This window comes from Toxoplasma gondii, chromosome III (assembly GCF_000006565.2).
Source record: "Toxoplasma gondii ME49 chromosome III, whole genome shotgun sequence".
Taxonomy (NCBI): domain Eukaryota; phylum Apicomplexa; class Conoidasida; order Eucoccidiorida; family Sarcocystidae; genus Toxoplasma; species Toxoplasma gondii.
This window is the reverse complement of record NC_031470.1, coordinates 703,347-725,931: the sequence shown is the minus strand read 5'-3', so window position 1 is coordinate 725,931 and position 22,585 is coordinate 703,347. Positions and strand designations below refer to the sequence as shown.

Sequence of the window (22,585 nt, the reverse complement as noted above, 5' to 3'; positions counted from 1 at the left end):
AGGAACGTCGCCACCCCTCTTTCCGCACGGCTTTGCAGGCACACTGGGGGAAGGGGGGATATCTGTCAATGCTGCGCTTTCTGTTTCCCAGAGTCCAGACTGGGAACACTAAATCGCTGTTGATGACGCACATACGTTATGTCCTAGAGGAAAGTTCTGATGGCTTTCTTCTCTCGAATTTAGACGACGAATCGCGTGCGGATTGATGTAATAGCGAGACTTCAGTGTGTGGTGGACGAACACAAAAACCTTCCACGTCCAGCGTCGACTCCGCGCTTGTCAGTCGCGCTCCCTTAACTGGACTGAGGAGACTCAGAAATCAGGAAGGCTGCAAAAGAGAGGGGACGCATACATTTGCTGAACCGAGATTCCACGTGCATCTTTTCGTGGCTAGCAAGTGAAACAGTAGGGAAATAGCGACAGAATGGCGCAAACAAGAAACCGGAAGCGAGTCGAATTTGTCGGTAAGTGTGGGCACAGTGGTACCGAGTTCTGTCTGTATGTACCTATGCATACACACGAGTGCACGCATATACATACGAAGAGATTTAACAGGAGAAAGGCGTCGGTTTCGACCCTCCTACAGGCTCGACTCTACGAGTAGCTCGACAGGCCCTAGGAGATTATTTCACGTGAAAGCAGGCGTCCTCGTCTTGCAAACGGGATGCGCACATCCGGAAATCTAGGGGGCTTCGGCTCGTAGAGTCACATGTTGAATCTCAGCCTGTTTTCCTTTTATAACGCAACAGAACGAAACGTGTTGTGAAGAAAGACTTCCGAAACGCACACGAACAGAGTGGCAGGCCAGAATTGTGTGCTCGTTCAAACTTTCGATGTTTGTCTCATTTCTCAGTTGGTTCTACATATGATGGTTATAACCTAGCGTCTTGATTCATGAGTTACGTAGACACCTCCTTGGAGCACAGTTCGTCCCTGAGGAAGGCGGACTTGACCCAAAGGATTATTTGGAATGCGAGGGGTACACACAAATTGTGGATCCCTATCATCGCTTTGTTTGTCGTTGAAGCGACTCAGGAAACAAGCACCTCGGAGAAGGAAATTGTCGTCGAGGTTTGCCCTGTGACACAACGGCGGATTTTACGGTTTTGCATTCTTACCCGTGACCGCTACGGATACTTCATGGATGCCTGTGTTGATGTTCACGGCTCTTTTTCTTTTCATTGTGCTGTCATACACCACTAACACGTCTCAACAGGAACTCGAGAGGCGCACGCAGTTTGTGACGCGAGAACGATCACCACTTTGCCTTTGTGACAGCAACCTTCATCACTTTGTCTGTTTGCAGGCCGCTTCTGGGATGCCTTTGCGTTGAACACACAGAACGCAAGCAGTCGATTCCAGAAACCCTCAGACGCCGCCTTTTCCTCTCGGCTTTTCCTTCTCAGCTTCCGGTAAATTCAGCGGTCCCGCCCGAATGCTGATGAGCCGCCCGATAGCGGACGGCGACAAAGGGTGTGCCGGAGAAGCGTGTTTCTCTCCACTCGTTTTTCTCACGAAAGGAGACATGCTTTCGCGGTACCCCGCCGTGGGAGCAGTTGTGGACGAATACACGAAGTCTGTTCTGTCAGACGGCGACGGTGGAAAGTGCAAGACTGGTCGAGGGTGCACGAATCCCCCCGGTGTATGTGCTGTTTTTGGAGAGGCGCTTCCAAACGACGAGTAGGAAGGGAGAAACACCAAATCTCCGGGAACCAGAGGCTTGAACATGCTGCCTGCATCGCTGTGGATAGGGGGGGGCGGATGCTCCAAGACGGAACAGACGGGAGAAAAACGGTCTACTGACAATGCGGCTTTAGAGAATAGAGAGCGGGACGACGACACAGAGGTGGACGGACACGACAAACAAGACTGAGAGGACGTGTGGGGAAATGTGTGTCTGGACGCGGTAGAAGGAAAAGCGATCGGCGATTCAGGAGGCGGGTCGTTAGTATCCGTGGCGTGGTGCGGCTCTGGAGGAGAAGCTGCTCTGCAGTGAGAACTGGATTCTGACATGCACCGGAAGAAAGCGTTGTCATCCCCCCGGCAGAACGCGGAAGGAAGAGTGGCGACATGTTTCCCTTTCTCCCGATTTAATTCTTTTTCCGCCGTCTTGCGTGGCGCAGCACAGTCCGAATCGTGCCGAGACATGTTGCTCCTTTGTACTCGAAATTGCAATCGAGAAAGAGAACAGCTGAATGGAAACCCATACAGTCGCGGCGGTTTGACTAAAACGACGGAGTGTCGCTCTGACGTGGGAAATCCGAAGACGACGGGAAAAGCGTGTGCTATACTCTTGAAACTCTTCTAGAACAGGAGAAGACGGCGAATGCCTGTTTCAAAAAACCATCAAATGTGACGCATGAAGAAAAGGCCACTGCGAGGCGAACTAGTTGATACGGCAGGAAGGCCGAAGCTGTACAGTTTAGTGGCGGTGTTCTCACGTGTGGGCACATGTACGGTGACAAGCGCGACTGACGGCCGGTACACAATTCAGAGGATGCATGCCACGCGGATTATTCTCCATTGTGCTTCGACATAAAGTAGATATATGGCTGTCAACGGTTAAAACGCGAGCAGTTTCCCATCCGTGAACTGAGCAACTGAAGCCGAAAACAGTGGAACACAGACTGTTCTCAATCCTTCGTGCCCTGCTATATCTCAGGATATCGGTTTCTGCAATGTCAGCGATTCGTACGCAAGAGGTAGACAACGCATAAAGACAAAACGACACTGTTTGTCTGTAGCAGTCGCCGTACTGACAATAAAAAACGAAGCAAAAGCTGCTGTTCCAACACGGTCACACCATGGATGTAGCTCGAGCACATTGCGCGACCGCGTCTGGACTCTCGAATGACACGCGACCAGACATTTGTAGATGACGAAAGCAGTGGAAACTCAGAGTATCCAGGACGGTCGGGGGCTTCTGTCAGGGCAGCATGCAATTGCTGGAAAACTCTGGGAAATGTGTCAGCCAAAAAGTCAAGCCGAGTCCTTGGGTCGGGAGAATTGGGCAAGACAGTAAACTGTTTAGACATCGAGAATGAGACTGCAAAAGATCAAAGCCTTTTCACTGCGAAATGGAAGCAACAAAAAGTCTTTCTTGGCGTTCAAACCGATCCTGTGGATGTCCCCAAGTTTTCGCTCGCCTAATCCGCGCACAGACACACTGTCGGCTTTATTTAGACTCCAAGCTGTTGAAGTCGTTCTCGCTCTGTCAATAAACCGGATGCTAACACGAACAGCAACGAGGACTGCCTTTCACTTCTCGAAATATCAGTGTCAAACAGAAAACTCTTAGGAAGACAACGCTGCCCAGTTCGCCGACCAGAACGCGATGTCTCAGCTTTTTACTTCATAAACACCCGGCATCAGCTTTACGGCGGTGGATACACTGGTTTTATGAGAGATTTTGTCCTTTCCAAGTAACAGCGCTTGCTGTCAGTTCCAACTCTAGGGCAGGGCGATCTTCCTGCCTGGTGGACTGCGAGGAAAACGTAGTGCACAGTTTCTCGACTTGTTTGTTGCGTCCGCTCTTGCAGCCACGCTCACGTGTTTCGACAGCCGTTCACAGGGTAGTGATAATCTAGCATCATGACTGAAGCCCTTTCAATGTCAGACATGCCCGACGTCTAGTTGACATCTGGTTTCGAAGGGTCTTAGCCTGCGTGTGACGCTCTACGAACAAATCGATGTGTTCAACGTTGGATGCGTGTTCGTATCGTCGCACGTCGTCGTGAACGGGCGGTACAATGTATAGCCGCCGGTCTGAGTTACGGTCTTCTCTCATGGTGGTATCAGTCCGTTACGTTAACGAAAGGATGCAACATCGGATCTCCACTAACCCTAGATATTTATTGTTACTTATCCTGTTGTCAAAAGATCTAAAAGCCCATCAATTTCTGTGGTGTCCTCTCGGACAGGGATTGCATTGTAGACATACGAAGAGAAGAGGCTAGGGTTCCACTTGTGTGTTTGCTTTCAATTTTGCCTCGTGTAGTGGTCGTCCACAAGCGAACAGACTCTGAGGTCCTGCCGTCACTTGGTAAGCGAAGGAACCATCAGGGATGTGCAACAACGGATATTTCTAAGAAGGGTTTAACAGCGGACGCTTGCGGTGGAAAAGCATCTCATGCATCCTCGAGAAGAATGCGAGGCCCTGACAAAGTCGCGTGAGGTCTCCAGTTTCCAACGCATATAACAGCTGGAATGTCTTTACAAACCAATGGTCTACAAGTTGAGTACACGGAAGAGCACCCTAAACTGGCAGTATCATCCAGCACTTCCTCCACCCTCTTCATCGTATTACTTCTTTCAGATTTCCATGCCAGCCACTGAACCGTTATCGACGAAACAGCAACCTTCTTGCACATCACCCATGCTCCTACTTGTAGTCTGCTTCGCAAAGAGCGGCACTGCCCTGTGGTGCAGTCCTGTCCCCGCAAGTCAGCCGATATGTTGCAGGTCTGCCTGTCAAGAAAAATCGTTACGTTCGGACGCGGTTCACCGTGGGTGGCGAGACATTCGCGAACAAAGAAAAGAAAGCCTCAACAATCACACAACTACTTTCGTGGTGGTGGCGCTCGCGAAGCACCGAATCCACAAGAATCTACTGACGTGCGAATATGGATGTCTGTGCACATACCCCCTTTGGATTGGCTTCAGGAAGTTCTTGTCACGTCGTTTTCGTTCCCTCTTCGCAGCAAAGGGGAAAATGCGACCGGTGAACGGTTGTGGACATCTTGAGTCTTGCCTCTCAACTTCATTTCGCGGCCATCAGGGGGAACATGCGCAGCGAGTTCGCGCACACTCTGAAAGAACAGCCTCATAGGAGTCACATTTAGTCTGGCATCGACAGGTTCGGGAGTCACCAGAAGAGAACGGGAAGAGTTGAACTCCGACGCAGAGACGCGCGATTCACAGCCAGAAGCACTCCGGAAAACAGTTCGCGCCATGTAATTACACCTGAATGCAGTGGCTCCCCGAAGAGGCCCTCGGCAGCCTTTCTCGGGAGCAAGGCCTCCAAAGAGAATTCTCACCTTTTTTCAGGGAATCGTGAAATGCGCAGTCACCCTCACTTCGAAAAATATCAGGTGCGTTTCTGGCCTACCCTATCCCACACGCAAGCGTTGTTAACCCACACCTTTCTCCATGGCTCTCACAGCAAATCTACCATCGCATGTATCTATCGATCTGTATGATGATACACAAGGATATATATATATATATATATATATATGGAGCGGTGTTTGAGCACCTGTGAAAAGAGATTCCTCGACATGCATCAATGAGATAGCAACGCAGGCAGACACCTGGACATGTGAGTGTATCGCTCATGAAGCTGTGCGTCCTAGGACTCAGAACTCACGCTTCGGTGAATGCTTCGAATGGCATCTCGGGGGCGACGAGCTGCCGAACAATCCTCGCAACGTGCCTGCCGCGAAGAACGTCAGAAGGCAAAGAACACCAAGCACCGGAACTGTCCACATGCAGTCCCGAGGAGGAAGAACTATCGACATCAACGCATCCACGTCAGCGTCCATGTGCATGCATACAACTCTTGATGTGCGTAGAGAAGACGAATGCAAAGACAAGAGTTGCATTGACATGTAGACACGGAGACAAGAACAGCAGAAAGAAAGCGAACAAGATAGATACAGGAGACAGGCAAATGGATCGACCAAGACAGCGCTGCACGTACAGCATGCAAGATACGCAGATATCCCGTGAAGCGTCTGCAGTCTCGGGGCTCTAGGAAGGTCGACGGCCTCTTCTTGACAAGCGCTGTGTTTGTCAGTCGCAAAAGTAAAAACTCGGCGGAAATGCGAGATCCCAGAGCATCGACCCAATACGTTCCCCGCTTACGCGATATTGCAAGGCTCATTCCGGTTCTTGATTTGCGTTTCGGGATTCCAATTTTGAGGTTTCTGCTTCTTTTTCTCTTCTGCTGCAATCGACTGCAAACACTCACACGCACTGCATGCAGGCAATCGAAAGCAGGCAACCGAAAACTTGGAAGACAGAAAAGAAAAAGGGAGATCGTCTTCTTCAAACAGAAAGAATCCAACGATAGTGACGTCAACGGGGACGTGACGACGGATCAAGTTTAAAAGTGTACAAACAAATGCATGCCTATCTACAGAGATAAATGAGGTAGGCAGAGTGTGATGAAGTAACGTGGGCTGTTTAAGGGATCATCTGCCTACGTGCATAAACAGTCCGTACATGAAAACTCTCATTCTCGACTCATATATATATACATATATACATACATATATACTTGAATACATATATATATATATATATATATATATAATGGAAGGAACTGTTCATTCCGTCTGTCTCTGGGTCTCCCAGCATGCATAGAGAGATAGAGAAACAACAGCAGATGCACGCTCGAGCTGGAAAGTTTCAAGGCGAGGGAGGGTCCTTTCAAAAGAAAAAGGTGAATGCCAGAGGAGGGAATGTTCGCGAGGTCACGCACCGGGAGTTCGTGTGTGAGAATTGCAAAGCCTGCATGCGTTGGGCGGATGTCGCACCACGGGGCATCTGCAAGCAAAAACAAATTTAGGAAAGCGGACGATGATGAACAAAGAGAGTGACGCAGAAGCCACAAGTGAAAGACAGTGTTTCTGCAAACACTGCCTTTGAAAGACGAACCTGTTTCAAGGTGTAAACGCTCCAGAGGGATCGCCTTGACGACCTGCAAATTCTCCTCCGTCTTCAGCGAACAGCCGTTGATTCCTACAAAACACCAGAAACAATTCAATCGGGTCAAACACACAGCAACTCGCAGGCCCCTATACACCTATTCGCCACCATCTAATAAACTCTTCACAAGGCGCCGTTTCATCTCATGTTCTCTTCTATATGCATGTACCCATATATATATATATATATGGATGCTCTCCATATGTACACAGATGGACAAATATACTAATATACACATATATAGATATACACATATATAGGTATAGAAATACTTGGATATATATATATATATATATATATGGCCATGTGTGGAATCATGTCGACGGAATTCGTGTCATATTCTTCTGGGATTTGTCGAGTGGCGCGTTTTTTTTCATCTTTCCTTTTCTTCTCCGGTTTCTGCAAGTCTGAAAACTCGCACGAACCGATGTGGAGAGCAGGAGAGAGAGAGAGGACACTGTTCAGCGCCGCGAGCGAATCGGTGAAGGAATGAACGACGCCACCCTCCGCCTCCCAGAGCTCTCGCCTCCGCGCCAGGATCTCTGAATTGAACAGCAGAACGTCAGCAAACACAATCTCACTTCCAACGCCGAAGCACAAACGCTGCCGACAGAAGCAATGAAAGAAGCCAGACACACCCATCTCCACTTCCCCTATTCTCCGCCACGATTGCCTTCCTGTCTCTCTGTTTCACCCTTGGCTCCAGGCTTCCTGGTCTTTCTCTGCCTCCCTTTTGCCTTTTTCTCTGCTCGTCTCTGGCTCTCTCTGCTCGTCTCTGGCTCTCTCTGCTCCTCAGAGTTGTTCGAGATCGATCCGGTCGATGGACGATTCTCGGCCCAAGAGTCTTTCGAACGGATGTCTGGCGGCGGAACGTCCTTCGGCGTCGACTTCGAAGGTCGGAAATTCGGCAACCGGCGCATCCAGGCTCACCGCAGAACGGCGCCTCTGCGTCGCGCATGTGGAGGAAGAGCGGGAGGCGAAAGTATCGGCTGAGGAGCAGCTGAAACTCAAAGTATCTGTCGACAGTGAGGGACGCCACAGCGCGGAAAACATGCACACAACTCCTGAAACACAAATCTCTCGCTTAGGCCTTTGAAAACATCTCTAGCATGTTCGGGAGAGACCCGAGTTGACCAACATTCTCACCAAGGTGCCGCAAAGCAATGTTCTCTGCACGAACACACCCATGTCAACACATGCAACATGCACAAATATACACATATACATATATACATATATATATATATATCTGCATGTATTGATAGAGCAAAGAATGCATATATATATATATATATATATATATATATGTGCCATGCACGCAATGAAAGGCTGGTGAGGGCCGTACTTTTTTTGTGTTTCGAGGTCGCAGAACTGAGTGCGGTCTGCATCGAGGCCAATCTCCCCGACGGCTACCACCCGGTCGCGATTTTTTTCGATCAGCGATGCGAGTTTGCTCAGGTGCTCCACGGCCTCTGCCGGCGGCTCGAACGACAACAGCGCCTTCGTGCTCTCCAAATATAAGCCGAACGAGCGGACTTCCGCGTCCACCGCAGCCTCCGCACCACATCCACCAGCAGACGAAGAAGGCGAGGAAGAAGAAGAGGAAGAAGGGGAAGAAGGGGAAGAAGAGGAGGAAGGCGAGGAAGAGCTGTCGTTTGCAGATGAGAGATTTGAGCAACAGGCGGCAGGGCCGTGAGGCGGAGCTCCTACATGCATATGGGAGGAAGGCTCGAATTCGCTGCACCGAGTGGGGTGGACGCCCACAGTCGCAAACAGGAACTTTCCGTCCGGATCTGGAGCAGACGCAAGACAGAGAACGTCGAGGTGAACGATCAGGCGAAGAGAGCAGACGAGACAGGAAGGCAGCAGCAGCGAGCAGAAGAGAGACACCTGCAGAGAGGGAAAAGCGTCAGGAAAAGAGAAGCGGCAAAGGCAGACAGCGACGAACGGGGAGGAAAAGGACGGTGAAAGAAACGCAGAGACCGAGAAACGCTGTTTCTCGCGCGAGTCGTGACAGCGGCGAGATCTCGCTGAAGTCGGCTTTTCTGTGAATCTGGATATCCACGTCAACGAAACTCGTTCGAGCGCCGTCAACTCCGGAGTGATCTGGCTGCTGCATGCGTCCAATTCTCACCGAATTCTCTGCAGAGCTCAATGGCTCTTCCAGAGTCCGCTAGACTGCCGCCGGTCACCATGAGCTTTCGACATCCCGCCTGCTTCGCTCGAGCGATGACCCTGAAGAAGTCCACGGAGCCGCTGGGAGCGAAAAAAGGTTTCCTCACGAGAGATAACGGTACATCTCTCTCTGAGCATTTGGAATCCTTCAAACAGCACACTAACCAGTTCAAGATTCCATGGCGTAGGCTCAAATGCTCTTCATCTCCTCTCCTTCTTTCTTTGCTCTTCCGTTTAAGCTTTCCGTCCTTGTTCTTCGATCCCCTCACTTCTCGCTCTTCCTCATGAGTCCTAATGTTCTGCTTCTGCTCCGTCGGCTCCACTCCTCAGTCGCCTTCTGTTCTTCTCTCTCGACTTCCGTTCCTTCCTTCTCTTTCTCGTCTCACCTCTCCAGATCTGCAGGGTGTCTTTCTTTTCCGTAGTAGACACCTCGGTACATGTCGTCTGTCAGATTCGCGCCGATGTCGACGAACGCAGGCTGCGCGCGTCCCTCCATGGTGTGCCAGTTGTCTGGAACTCCTGTCTGAGTTCTCGACGAGAGGTACCTTTTTCCGGCGACGCGGTTAAGCGAGAGAAAACGAGTAGCAGAAGGAGGAGCCGGAGGCGGAGCTGAAAAACTAAGCGAGAAAGCGCGGCAGAACGTCGACCGCAGAAAAGAAAAGTCAATTCTCCGCACCACGTTGCACTCGAAGTCTCCTCCCAAACGGGCAGGGAGTAGCGGGAAGACAGGCGAACGATGAACTGAAGAGAGCAAGCCAAGCGGAAAAAAGAGGGAGACAGGCAAAGAAAAAGAAGAAAGAGAGACAGGAGAAGGCGAGAAAGAGCGAGGACCGCAGGGGGAGAAAGAAGAAGGTCGACGAGTCTTTGGAGTTTGTGGAGCGCGTGCAGTCTTACAAAAAGAGAACCGCGCGAGTGGAGCCTGGAAGCAAGAGAACAAGCGTTTTCGGGCAGAAACTGAGATGGCGCCGCTCTTGGAGAGAGAGCCTGCTGGGTGCATTGCTCGGACGACTGTTTCCAGGAAAAACAACGCACAGAGAAAAAAACGACGGAAACGCGAAAGCACGGCGCCTCCTCTCGTCGCACTGTGCATAGTTGAGCGGCGCTTGGCGGATCGAAAGACACCGCAAGGATGCAGATTCACTTGACGCTTTTCTGAAGATTCCTTCTCTCTCTGACGAGTCACTTTCATTCGAATAAAAGACCAGACACCTACAAATACATATATATACATGTATATATATATGCATATATATATATATATATATGGATATATATGGATATAACGTTCGTGGTGTTTTTATTTCTTAAGAATGCGCATGTGGACTTTCCACGGAAAAAGTTGAACTCGACTCGAGAGAAAGGCCGCCTCGTCGAGCGGCGTCTTCTCGCCTCGGCTCGCGATGGGCGCATGCAGTCCGCGGCGAAGGATTTTCTGAAATGGCGAGTCTTGCCCTGCGAGAAAAACTACAGGCAACACTGACTGACAGAACGGAAGGGAACAGCGAGGGAACATTACAGTTCAGATGCTAGGATGATCGGCAACATCGTCCTGGGAGGAGAACGATTTCTGGATTCTCTTGCTGCTCTTTCTTCGACGACGGGAGAGACGAGAAACTTCGCAAAGAGGAAAAGCTGAGACTTCTCCGCGTCGACATGCACACACCGTGCATCTCGCGAGAAGGAAGCGAAGCAAGACACGAAGAAAGACGGCGAAAAAAATTTCGAGGACGAAAAGTGAAGGAAAATGCGCGTCGAGAAAGCGGATCTTGCTGGCGAATCTGGCGGTCGGAGAAGAAAGACTCGCGCCGCCCCCTCGACGCGTGTATCGAGACTCCAGACGTTTCTCGCTGTCCATTCCAGAGAAAAATCTCTTTCCGGGATCTGAGAAAACGCACTTTACAGGCTCCTTTGTGCGAGGCCCTTTTCGCCGCCCAGTTGGAGGGCCTTGTGTGTCTGCATGCATGCACACACACATGCAAGGCGCGTCGAGACCCAAGGAGACAGAGAAGCAGGCAGGAGGAGACAGAGAAGCAGGCAGGAGGAGACAGAGAAGCAGGCAGGAGGAGACAGAGAAGCAGGCAGGAGGAGACAGAGAAGCAGGCAGGAGGAGACAGAGAACAGGCAGGAGGAGACACGTTACCGTTTACTGTCCTTGTCTCCGAAGCTGTTCTGATCCACGCATGGAGGGGGATAAAGGGAAAAAACTGAAACGGTGTCTGCACTCTCTGTGGAGACGTGGAAACAGTCGCGAGGCAACCAATCTGCAAGAAACAGCTTGGTAGCCTTTGAAGGGAGACAGTGGAGGCGCCGAGACAGAAACCTATAGACGTAGAGGCATGCCGACATTCGTTTGCCCAAGACGTTCGTGTAGCTCGAAAATATACGTCAGTGTAGGAGCACGCGTATTCATCTACCTGCATCTGTTCACCCGCCCCTCTGTCTCTTGTACAAATATAATTATATATATATATATATATATATATGTATATATGTATTTATGTATGCCTATATGTCTATATGTATGTACGTGTATTTATTTGTGCACTGCTTTGCCTCTGGAGATAGAGAGAGAGGCTGTCCTACTTCCCTTGGATGCAGTCTGGTTGCGTGCTCTGGGCAGTCAGACCTAATGAATCTTCACAGAGATGCTGGAGAACCCATTTCTATCAATGAAATCTATAAGCATAAATATATATATATATATATATATATATATATAAATATAATGAATCTGAATGTATGGAAATGCGTGCGGAAATATTTAGCCATTGTTTCTGAGTCAGCTGAAAAGGCCGCCGAGGCATTCCTTTAGAGAATCCGCAGGCGTAAATCATTGGAGACATGACCTGTACGTTTAGACAGACTGTTTATCGACGAAAAAAGAGAGGCGACGAAGAACGCATTTCGAGTCGCCAAGACGCTTTGGCCGCTTGACAGGCTGCTTCTCGTCGGAAACCATGAGTCGACAAAACATTAAACATAAATCGTTATATATAGCCTTACACATGGACTATCGAGATTGTTTACATTTATGTCTCTATGTCTACACTTACAAGTATAAATGCATATATATGCATTTACGTTGAAATGTGAGCGTGAGCACCGGTTTTGAGGTCAGGATGATCTTAGTGCATAGCCCCCTGGTCGTATCATTGGAAGGAATGATGTTTTCTATTCATGACTCGATTTCCGAAATCTCTCTCCACATGCGGCTTCTGGGCGTCGTTTCGAGAGTGCGTTTCCGGATTAATTTCGCCGCATCATTACCATTTCTGTTGACGAATGTACGCAACTTGAAAAGCGACATTTCCAAAGAGTTTTTTCCATACTTCTGAACCCAGCGTGTCTCCCGTGACGACGGAGCAGTTCGCGCATCGTCAGCAACTCCATCGCCGAAAAAGCGTTCTCTGGAAATACCTCGGCGACTGGAACTGACACTGTTTTGAAAGCAAACGAAATCCGGTCGACGCGACGTTGCTCAGTCTCCGCATGCACGCGCTCCCATTTTCATCGCTACTCATCGACGTCCATACATACATATACATATACATATACATATATATATATATATATATATATATATATATATATATATATATATATGGATGTTTATGCATCCGCGCCGGCAGCATTTATACATATATGCACAATATATATATATATTTATTTATATATATAAATCTGTATAAAAAAGGATGCCTTTCTCTCTTTATACATTCATGTAGGTGGACATCCGCAAGCACCTGCACACCTGAGGACGTATCGAAGAATAGATGAATGCATCTGTAGGTAGAAGTAGACTTTCCGCTTTGCATGCAGTTATCTAGAAGTGCAGAAGGATTTGCACATGGCCGCCTCGATGAACAGATGCCTCGGTCAGGGCATTCGGCAAAGTGCGAGAGAAAAAAGGCAAAAGCGTCGCGGCTGTGCCGAGAGGCCCTGCAGAAACCTGAGCAGCTGCTCGGGTTGTGTGTTTTGATGACATCAAGAGAGAAACACAGTTCGCATGCTTTGAACTCTGGAGAAACGCCACGACGAACGCATGCATTCTTTTCGCATTCCCTTTGGTTGCTGTCTCTCGAGGGATCTTGTCTCCACAAGGTCTCCTGGCACAAAAACCTGGAAGGCGTCTTCCCTCCGACGGGGCCTTTTGGTCGCTTGGTCGCTCGTTCTTCTTCCTCTCGAGCGGCTGCCTCTCTTTCATACGCCTCCCCTCTCGCTTCTCTGTTTTCTCTCCGCGCGTCAGACTGCTTCTGCCTGTTCTTCGTCCTCGCCAAGCGCGTCTTCTTCTGTGGTCCACATCCAGAGGACGACGCCGCCGTCCGGCGCGCTCCAGCTGGTCGCGAGGACTCCCAGCGACCAGTCCGGGTGGGCGTCGACGCTCGTGCAGACGCTGCCTCCGGCGCAGAGCTGCCCGCCGCGGCCGCTGCATGCGCAGGAGAAGTCGACGGGAGCCGCGAGCTTCTCGACGACTCTTCCGCTCATGGCCTCGAAGACCCAGACGCGGCCGTCGCCGCACGGGAGCAGAGCCTTGTCTCTCCAGATCGCACCGAACGGAGACACCCACCTCCGGGGGGTGCAGAAGGGTGAGAAGCCGAGTCGGTCGACCTCTGTCTCGCTGCATGCATCGACGGCCGCAGTCGCGAAGGCATCATCCTTCCGTCCGGACGGAGACTCTGTCTCCTGGACGAGACACGAAGAGTTCCTTCGAACGGATTGTCGACCCTGCCACCCGCCGCGTGAGGAAGCGCCGTTCTCGACTGGCTGCTGAGGACGTTTTCGACCTTCGTTGTTGGAGAAACCGCATGCAGATCGGGGACGCGAAAAGCGGAGAAGCGCCTCAGCCGTCGCCAGCTGAGCTTCGTCCTGCTCGCGAGACCAGGCCGCTGTGCCCGCGACAGGCATGTCCAGAGGCATCGTCACAGCTGAGCCCCACCAAGCGTCTTCTTCTTCGTCGGAGGAACCTGACAGTTCGTCTCGACATCCTCCGTCTTCAGTCTCCGTGAAAGGCCGGCCGTTCCCGTCCTGCCTCCTCTCCTTTCCTTCCTCTTTCTCCGTTTCTGGACGCGACCGTCGCCTGCCTTCTCTCCGCGAGAAACTCGGATCTGCCGTTCGACTGAGGACTCGACTCAGGCGCAGGATGCGTCCGCCCTGGCCACCTTCGTAGGCGCAGAGAAGAAACTTGCCGGAGCGACTCCACACTGCATGCGTGCATGCAATCCCCCGGCGAGTGCCGCTGCTGCCTCCCTCCCCCTCCTTCTGGCCCTGGGACTCGCCGGGAGCGCCGCTGCTGCCTCCCTTGAGCGTCCGGAGAAGCCGCAGCGAGGACGCTTCCCAGAGCCGTACGAGGCCGTCGAGTCCTGCAGACGCGACGACGCCTGGGCAAGCAGAGACGGAGCCGAGCGCCGCGCAGTCTGCGTCGCGCGGAGACACAAACGGCGGGAGGAGCAGAGGCGAGGCAGGCGCGAAGTCGAGGGAAGTGACGGGCGAGTCATGCGCCTTCACCTGGCGAAGCGGCTGCGTGGGCAGACGCAGGTCCCACAGCCGCAGCATCTCGTCGTATCCGCCGGTGTACAGACAGCCGGAGGACGAGCCGTCCTGCGGCACCGCCACGGAGGTTACGGGCGCGGCGGACAGCGGAGTTGCGGCGGAAGGCGAGGCCTGCAGAGCGGCCTTCTTCTCCGGTTTTCCAGGCGGACCCGCGAGGCATCGCGGGTGTCCAGACGCCTCGCAAAAAGGAACGCGGAAGGTGGTGATGGCCGCAGGCGAGGAGCGCAAGGAGGAGGCGACCGAGGACTGTCGGAGACGAAAGTGCAGTGGAAAGAGAGACGCAGAGCCGTCGGAGGCAGCAGTGTAGATGTACGCCGAAGACGGATGCCAAGCGATGTCGTTGATGCCCTTCACATGCGCGTTCGCGTACTCGCAAAGCATCGCGCCTGTCTCCACTTCGTAGACACGCAAAGCGCCGACGCTTGTGCATGCAGCCAACAACGTACCACTCGGCGAAAAACGACAGCGTACCGCGTCCGGCGCCTTCGCCCACCACGGTGGAGTGTAGAAGCGAGAAGCGACGACCTCGGATGCAGGACTCCCAGGCTTCCCTGGACACAACGCCGCAGCAGAGGGGGTGCACGATGCGTCACCTCGCCGGCGACGATGAAGAACCGGAATGGCCGATCTGGGGACTGCATAATCTGTTCCAGGAGAGATCGAAGACGGCAGACGCGAGAGACGCGAGCTGGTGTCGGAGGCCACTGGCAGCTCCTCTTTCTCTGCGTCCTCTGAGGAGTCTCCGGTAGCCGTGCACGCTTGCCCTCCTTCGTCTCGACGAGAGAGCAACTTCGACCTGAGAGCCGCGAGAGACTCCCTGCCCCCGAGGCGGAGCACAGGCTTCCAGCCGAAAGAAATTTTTCCTTTCCTGCGTGGAGACTGCCAGAAACCGTGTCTCGCTGACTGGGGAGAGACAGCGGCATTCGCCGCTTCGTCTCCGCTGTCCATTGCAAGTTCTGCGAACGTTCAGATCGAAAAGAAAGACAAGACGGAAGTCGAGAGTCAGAAAGTACACGTGAAGGGGGAAGCGGGTACGGAGAAAGACTGGGGAGAAAGCTGGAAGACACTGCGACACTGCTGGCAATTCCGGGCAACGCCCAGAAGACGCAGCTAAGCACGAGAAGAGGAAACGAAACGTTTTCTTAGGGTGTAGGGACACCGAAGAGGTGCCGCCAAGCCAAGGACGCGGCAAGAAAAAAGCAAACAATGACCCTGGGTGAAGCAGAGGAACCTTCCAGCCACAGTCGACGAGGGCAAATCAACAGAGCACATTGTGGAGCTCCCAAAGCGTCTCTGTCTGCAGATGCAGATGAGCTGCGAGAGACCCGAGACAGCCGTGGAACGGCCTCGCACAAGAGATCTAAATTTCCGAGCTATTCTGAGCCGAGACAGAGGCAGTCTTCCTTTCGACGGAGAAGCAATGACAATTGTGGCGTGCCGAATCAAGTGTGCGGGGCCGCGGCCGGCGTCTGTCGGGTGTACATACACCCGACGGCGAGAGAGAGAGGGAGAGAGAGAGGGAGGAGAGAGAGAGTCGGCAGCGGAGAAGAAGAGAGAGGCTGGCGTTCCTCGTTGCCTCGGCAGACGAAGAAGGTCGTTTGCTTTTGTGCTTCAAAATGGTGCACCACGGAAAGTGGAAGAAGGAGAAAGGAGACAGAGAGAGGACCCTCTGTTCTGCATGCATGCACCGGAGAGCACAACGCCACAGACCTCAGCCGGAGCCGCGAGAGACGTTCACAGCGGATCCAAGCAGACTGAACCTGTGCCTGCCGTGACTTGTTGAACTTTTCTCCTTTGTTCGCGTTTTCGGAAGCAGCTGATCTTCTCCGACATTTTCTCCTCCTCCCCTCTGTAGAAGCAGACGCAAACAGAGTCGAGAGGACGTCGCCTCTCGGAGGAGCGGGAGCGGGCATGCACATTTGGAATTTGATTTGTTGTCTTGTAGCGTTTCCGCGGTCGCCCACTCTCTTCCTTCCATTTCTCGCTTTCTCAGCTTCCGAGCAAGGCCGAAGCCCAGCGAATCTCTCTCCGAGCTCCAGACAGGAAGTGACTTTGATCAGCAGCGCGTCCTCCACGAGGCCTTTTATCTGTTTGTGTTGCACTTGGAAAGGCTTTTTTCTCTTGAAAGGTACTCTCTGTCGAGCGACGGCATGGTTCCTCCTTTTTGTTAGAACTCCAGAGGAGAGAAAGGATGGTGGCTGATTTGTTCGCCTGACGACCTCGATGGCCCCTGTCTTCGTTTCGACGTCTCTGCCGGCATCTGCCAAGCGCCTTCTCTCCTTTTCTCGCCTCACTTCGTATGTGACCATCCTTGCCTTCTCGAGTCGATCCAGTCTCTTCTTGTTTTCGTGCGCTTGAGCTTCTCCCACTCCTCCTTTCTCTTCAGTTGTGTCCTGTCACCTCAGTTCCTCGGTCTCCTCTCTGTTCGAGTCTCGTCTCTTCGCCTCCGTCGCTTGTCCTCCCAGGAACTCATGTTCTCCCCGTAGCTCCTGATCTGCTCCGTCTCCTCTCCCGTCTCTTTCTTCTCCTTCTTTTCCCCGTCCTTCTTCGTTGGCAATGCCGCCTCCGACTGCGGCTGCGGCCTCCGCGTCTCCGTTGCCGGCCTCCGCGTCTCCGCCGATTGGAGGCGAGGACGTTGGGGCGCTGGTGATCGACATCGGCGCGCATACGGTCCGCGTAGGGAATGGCCAAGAGGATTGTCCTCGCCAGTTTTTCCTGTCCGCTGCAGGCTTCGTACAGTCTCCAGAAGCTCGCCCACTGGCGGCCCACCCACACGCTTTCTGCCGAGACGTCGACGCATGCTGCTGCTGTCTCTTCGCGGCTCGAGGCTCCTCGTCTCTCGGCGACGCGCAAAGCGCATGCATGCCTGCTGCGTCAACTGCGGCCGACGCAGCTAGGCAGCAGGGGGGAGGAGGGACTTCGGACAGAGCTTGTGCCTCGCGCAGCGTCTGTCTCTCCTGTTCGTGTGGCGGATGCAGACTGCGCGACCAGAGATCTGCCCTGCTCTTTCCTCTGAGTTTCTACGAACGGCGGTCGCGATGCGAGGTTCGCAAATGTCTCGCTGCCTGCACAGACGCGTCGTCTGCCTCTGCGTCCCCGAGGCTCCGTCTGGACCCAGATGTATTCAAAACGCTCGTCTACCGCACTGTTCAAGGCTCGTCGCCTCCCGAGGACCTTTCCCCTCGAGCGGCTTCTGCGAGAGCGCCTGCCAACTGCGGCTGCTGCTGCGCGTCGGCGGCCGTTCTGCGTCCTCCACCTGCGGCCTCGTCGTTCCCAGAACCGTTCACGACGCTCGCGGCTGGAGGCTTGGGAGTGGTGCTGCGCGAGCGACCGGTGCTGCTCTGCGAACCGACGGTCACGGACGTCGAGTTTCGAAAGACAACTGCAGAAATCCTCTTCAATGAGATGCAAGTCCCAGCCGCTTTCTGGGCGAAGCAGGCGGTCCTGGCGGCCTTCGCGGTCGGCAAGTCCACGGCGCTCGTCGTGGACATCGGCGCCTCTGGCCTGACCGTCGCTCCGGTCTACGAAGGCCATTGTCTGCAGAGGAACACCCGGAAGTACCCTGTGGGTGGAGACTTCCTCGACGAACAGCTGGCGAGGTTCCTCGCGAAGGAAAGAGGCGGAGGCTGCAGCGAAGGCGCCGCGTCCCCTCCCGCATGCTCCGGCGCGTTCGGAAACCTCTGTCTGCCGGCCTTCGCCACCCGGAAGCGGCGAGCCAGCGAGGACGCGGTAGCGGACGCGACGAACGAATGCAGTCTGGACGCGCCTGCGCAGGAGCGCGCGAACCTTGGCGAGACAACGCCAGAGGAGGCGAAGGGAGGCCTGAGCGACGAGAGAAAGGCGCAAGCAGGAGAGCGAGAGCGAGCTGGAGATGAAGAGCGATTTGCCGATGTAGCCGCCAGCTGGCTGGCCGCGAGCACACAGGAGACGGTGCGCGTATTGAAGGAGACTGTCTGCCGCGTCCACGTGGACGAGGACGAGGAGGAGGAAGAAGGAGACGAAGAAGAAGAGAGTGGAGAAGGGGGGCGAAGCAAGCGCGGAAAGAATGTGAAGAAGAAGGTTCCAGGGAAGCCCGGTCAGAAGAAAGGGAAGAAGGCAGGAAACGCGTCCAGTGGAGAGGAGCACTCGAGTGGAGACGAAAAGTCGAGGAAACTCGCCGCCACAAAGAAAAAACGAAAGTGCAGACACGGCCGCGGCGGTCCGGTGTACGAACTCCCCGATGGCTCTCTACTCGACTGCGACTGTGTGAAATTCGAAGTCGGAGAAATTCTCTTCAGACCGAAAGCGGCCTTGACGGCGCTCGGTCTCTGGAACGCAGAACGCGGAGAAAACGGAGAACAGAGTCACACGACGGAGACCTTGGACGACGCTTACTGGGAAGAACGCCTCGGCGGATTTCAAGGCATCACCAAGGTCAGAAAAACCCGCAAAAACGCGCGTGGTTCACACCCGGAAGAAAGACACAAACACAGTGCTCAAACACCTAAACAAATACATATATATATATATATATATATACATGTAGGTGCATGCATATATATATATATATTTGTATATATTTGTATATATTTGTGTATGTGCATGTCTCGCAGAACGCGGATCTGTGTAGGTGGCTTGTGAGGATGCATGCATGTGGATTGTGTCAGCTGATCTGGACATATAGGTGGAGATGCATCTTTGTGTGCGTGTAAACTCCACCGTCAGAGGAGATTATTTTTTTATGTAGCGAGATCTGTATCCAATTCGGTTCATATATATTGAAGACCGCATGTTTACTTTTCTAGTGAAAGAGCAATCGAGAGAGGTCCGTGCGTTTCGCGACGATTCGAGATTGGGATGTGAGAAGGCGGAAGCAAGAGGAGACAGGACGCTTGGAGGAGGTACATCAAACGGAGAAAGGGATGCGAACAGAGGGGAGGAAAGCGGCGGCTTCTGCAAAGAACGGAGACGCTTTGCGTTGTGGGGCATCTCTGAGTTAGAGGGTCGATTCAGTTGGTGTTTCTCGACTTTCCATTTCTGTGGTTTTCCCTTTTTTTTCTTTTTCGCGACATTTTGTGCTTCGTTTCGCTTTCTCGTTCCTCTCTCTGTTCTCTTCTGCTCGCCTCTCCCTGTTCTGCTCGAGTTCTCGAGATCTCCTCTCCGAGTGTCTCCTCTCTCTCGCTTGACGCCTTCGAATTGTGTGCTCGTCGAGCTTGATGGGTCTACGTCCGGAGCCTTGCTGTTGTTGGTATCCGCAGGAGTATTATCTTGAGTTCTGTTGTCTTCCTCGGAACGTGAGTCGGGCGCTTCGCACCTATCGTACCCTCCCCTCTATCTTCCTTGTTTTTTCTCCAAACCGCTTCCTCTCTTCAGGCTATCGAGGCGTGCATCGACTCCTGCGACGTTGACGTCCGCCGAGACCTGCTGGGATCCGTCGTCGTCACGGGCGGCACTAGCCTGATGCCAGGTGAGGAGAAAAGCGAGTTCCGAGGAGTTGGAAGTTGGAGGCAGAGATGGGAAACTCGCTTGACTCAGGCGCATGGAAAGGCATGCGACAGGCGAAGAAAGGATAACGGGGAGCGAGGAGATCGCACACATCAGCGAGAAACGGAGAACGCCGTGAACAATACGGGAGGAACCGCGGAGAAGAGGGGGAGGCAAGTTTACGTAAAGAGAGCCGACTAGGGAGGATCGCGAGAGAAAAAGGTGAACGAGATACAACTTGGAGGGGGGGACGGGGGGTAGCGTTCTGTGGAGCAGACGCTGGCGAGACGTTTTGCTTTTTTTTCCAGTTCTTCTTTTAGCTTCCTGCGTAAATGACGCATTCGACCTGCCTGTCGGTTCGTACAGTCTCAACGTGATTCCTGTCACACGATTCCTTTCCTCTCCGCCTCTTCTGGTCTGCGACATACAGGACTGGTCGATCGAGTGTCGAACGAGCTGCACTCGCCTCTGTTGTTTCCCTACTCGAATTCTCCGGTTCTGAGGGTGCGCGTCATTTCCGCCAACACCAGCGTCGAGCGCGTCTTCGCCACCTGGCTGGGCGGAAGCATTCTCGCCTCCTTGGGGACGTTCCAGCAGCTCTGGATCAGCAAAAGAGAATTCGAGCAACACGGCGTCGACATCATCAACCGCCGGTGTCGGTGAGAGACCGTCGGTGGCGCCATCTGCTCCAGGCGGCGAACGACGCTCCAGGTGGAGGCTTCGAGGAGAGCAGAATCCAGAAAGGCGCAGGCGAGGAAGGGAGACACACAGAAAGAGACAGAGGGAATGAGATAGAGAAGGAAAGAGAAAGACAAGCAATGCGAAAGCCAAGGAGAGCGAAAGCCAAGGAAAGCCAGAGACTCAGGAAGCAAAGGAAGCCAGAAGAGAAGCAGCCGAGGCGGCGCGAAGGGTGGAAATGCGGGAGAGAAAGAGAGAGGAGAGACGCAGCAAGAGATGACGGGAGAAAGACGCAGAGGTCGGGAGAGGTCGGAAGGCAGACGAAGCAAAACTCGACGTTGAGAGGAGTCCTTGTGGCAGGGAAGCAACGTGGAGGAGCCTGAGGACGAGATGGGAGGTTCCGACAGGAGAACCGAGCTGGCGGAGAAGACCTCTGGAGACGAGAACAACACCGGGGTTCGTAGCGAGAAGAGACAAAACGGCTCGATGTGTGTCTTGAGGCTCCCCGGTTGGTGTGTGCGTGGTCACGAAGAAAAGGAGAAAAGGCAACTTTGCTTCTCTGTTGAGGAAACGTACGTCGGCAGACACAGCGAGTGTCAAACGACAGAGAACTGAAGATGTCAAACACTGCGAAGGGCGTCGTTCGCTTGCGCGGTACCGCAAGGCAAACTCGATAGAAGAGAGCGTTCGATCCGTTCTCACTACGTCTCGGCACTCTCGTCCTCTTTTTTGTTTGTGGACCTCCTTCGAGAGACGCACCTCTCGCGTCGAGAGAGGGGAGGCGGCGAGGCTGTTGGAAGGCTCTGAAATTATCAGGCTCTGAAACCGTTCAACCGAAAGCTGGCGAAGTTCACGGTTGCCTCGACCGGCCTCGACTGGGAATGCAGAGATCAGCGCCTGGCTGCTCGGTCATTCGACTGCGAGACAAGTCTCTCCAGTCCTGTCTCTGGCCGTCGCGGACGAGCGAGGCGTCACGTTCGCTTGTCTGTAGTTCTCCAGATGTTTGTCCCCGTGAGAAACGTTCCGGATAGACATGCAGACGCGTTCTGGGCCGTATCGCCTCTCTCTTCCTGCAGTGTTAACGTGGTGAGGTTCCGCGTCGTCGTGGCTTCGTTTCTCGTTCCAGCCGTCTGCACATGTTTCTCAGCAGCCTTTCGGACAAACGCGGTGTTTCTTCTACACCGAGGCAGCTGGAAAGTTTAATTCTGTTGGTTTTTCGTTTGAACAGGACGTTCGCGCATGTGGGCGAAGCGAAAGATGCGTTTCCCTCTGTCTCTCACTTCCTCTCTCTCTCTGCAAGAGCAGAAGACCTTCACGGTTTGCGTCGACGAGGAAACGAGCAGCGCCTGCTGGTCGGTGTCCCTCCAGAGATCACGAGACGGCCAGCCATTTGCTCCCCCTCTCTCTTCAGTACGTTCTGGGGGTTTCTCGCTCGCTTCGGTGCTTCCCGGAGGTTCCGGTTCACGGTAACTCCTTGCAACGAATTTGCTTTTGCTTCGCCAGCTTCATCGGATAAAAAAGAGGCTCTGGACATGCAGAGGACTGGAGGCGAGGAACGGCGTCGCGAGGCATCCGAATCGGTTCTCTCGAGTCCATCCACGCGAGGTGTATCCAGTTCTGGAATCTCAGTGGACGTCTTCACCGTGCGTTCTGCGCACAGTTCGCCGAGGTTGTTTCTGCCGGGACTTCTGTCTCCGCCGCACCCTCGCGTGTCTCCTTTCAGACCAGCTGCTGGGAGCTAGCGGGTCTTCCCGCGCTTTTCAATTTTCGTTCTCTTTCCCTCAGCTTCCAAGCGCGTTTCTCTGTTCCGTAGCACACAAAGAGCACCGTTCACTACACAAGTCTTCACCGTGAACTTACTCAGTCGAAAAAAGCGTCGCTGCCGCTCTGCGCCGAGGGACCATGTGGGCCTCTCTCTGGTTCCATCGAACGAGACACAACTCAAGAGGGGGACAACAAATCCACATGCGTTGAAAGGGATGGCGCAAAACTCGCCGTTTCTTTCCAGAGA

The 22,585-nt window shown here is 53.3% G+C and overlaps 5 protein-coding genes across 5 annotated transcripts; 2 read left to right on the top strand and 3 right to left on the bottom strand.

The window, feature by feature from the left end:
* Window positions 1–4,759: 4,759 nt before the first annotated feature.
* Window positions 4,760–10,114, bottom strand: TGME49_253070 (hydrolase, TatD family protein; the record flags this gene model as incomplete). Its single annotated transcript, XM_018780995.1, has 10 exons — window positions 4,760–4,808; window positions 5,366–5,431; window positions 5,863–5,954; window positions 6,482–6,546; window positions 6,658–6,741; window positions 7,134–7,250; window positions 7,639–7,724; window positions 8,054–8,501; window positions 8,843–8,943; window positions 9,270–10,114. The coding sequence occupies 10 exons, from the start codon at window positions 10,112–10,114 to the stop codon at window positions 4,760–4,762; spliced, it is 1,953 nt and encodes a 650-aa protein (XP_018638195.1).
* A 2,914-nt stretch (window positions 10,115–13,028) lies between these two features.
* On the bottom strand, window positions 13,029–15,381 carry TGME49_253060 (WD domain, G-beta repeat-containing protein; the record flags this gene model as incomplete). The annotated part of the gene is made up of 1 exon (XM_002369332.1): window positions 13,029–15,381. The coding sequence occupies one exon, from the start codon at window positions 15,379–15,381 to the stop codon at window positions 13,126–13,128; it is 2,256 nt and encodes a 751-aa protein (XP_002369373.1). The 3' UTR covers window positions 13,029–13,125.
* A 287-nt stretch (window positions 15,382–15,668) lies between these two features.
* On the bottom strand, window positions 15,669–16,987 carry TGME49_253050 (hypothetical protein). Its single transcript, XM_002369331.2, has one exon. It carries the CDS (start codon window positions 16,740–16,742, stop codon window positions 15,876–15,878), a length of 867 nt encoding a protein of 288 aa, XP_002369372.1. The 5' UTR covers window positions 16,743–16,987; the 3' UTR covers window positions 15,669–15,875.
* Window positions 16,988–16,989: 2 nt separating this feature from the next.
* Window positions 16,990–20,559, top strand: ARP4A (actin-related protein ARP4A; the record flags this gene model as incomplete). Its single annotated transcript, XM_002369330.1, has 3 exons — window positions 16,990–18,846; window positions 19,786–19,879; window positions 20,327–20,559. The coding sequence occupies 3 exons, from the start codon at window positions 16,990–16,992 to the stop codon at window positions 20,557–20,559; spliced, it is 2,184 nt and encodes a 727-aa protein (XP_002369371.1).
* A 155-nt stretch (window positions 20,560–20,714) lies between these two features.
* TGME49_253035 (hypothetical protein) lies at window positions 20,715–20,957 on the top strand (the record flags this gene model as incomplete). Its single annotated transcript, XM_018780994.1, has 1 exon — window positions 20,715–20,957. The coding sequence occupies one exon, from the start codon at window positions 20,715–20,717 to the stop codon at window positions 20,955–20,957; it is 243 nt and encodes an 80-aa protein (XP_018638196.1).
* Between the last annotated feature and the right edge of the window lie 1,628 nt (window positions 20,958–22,585).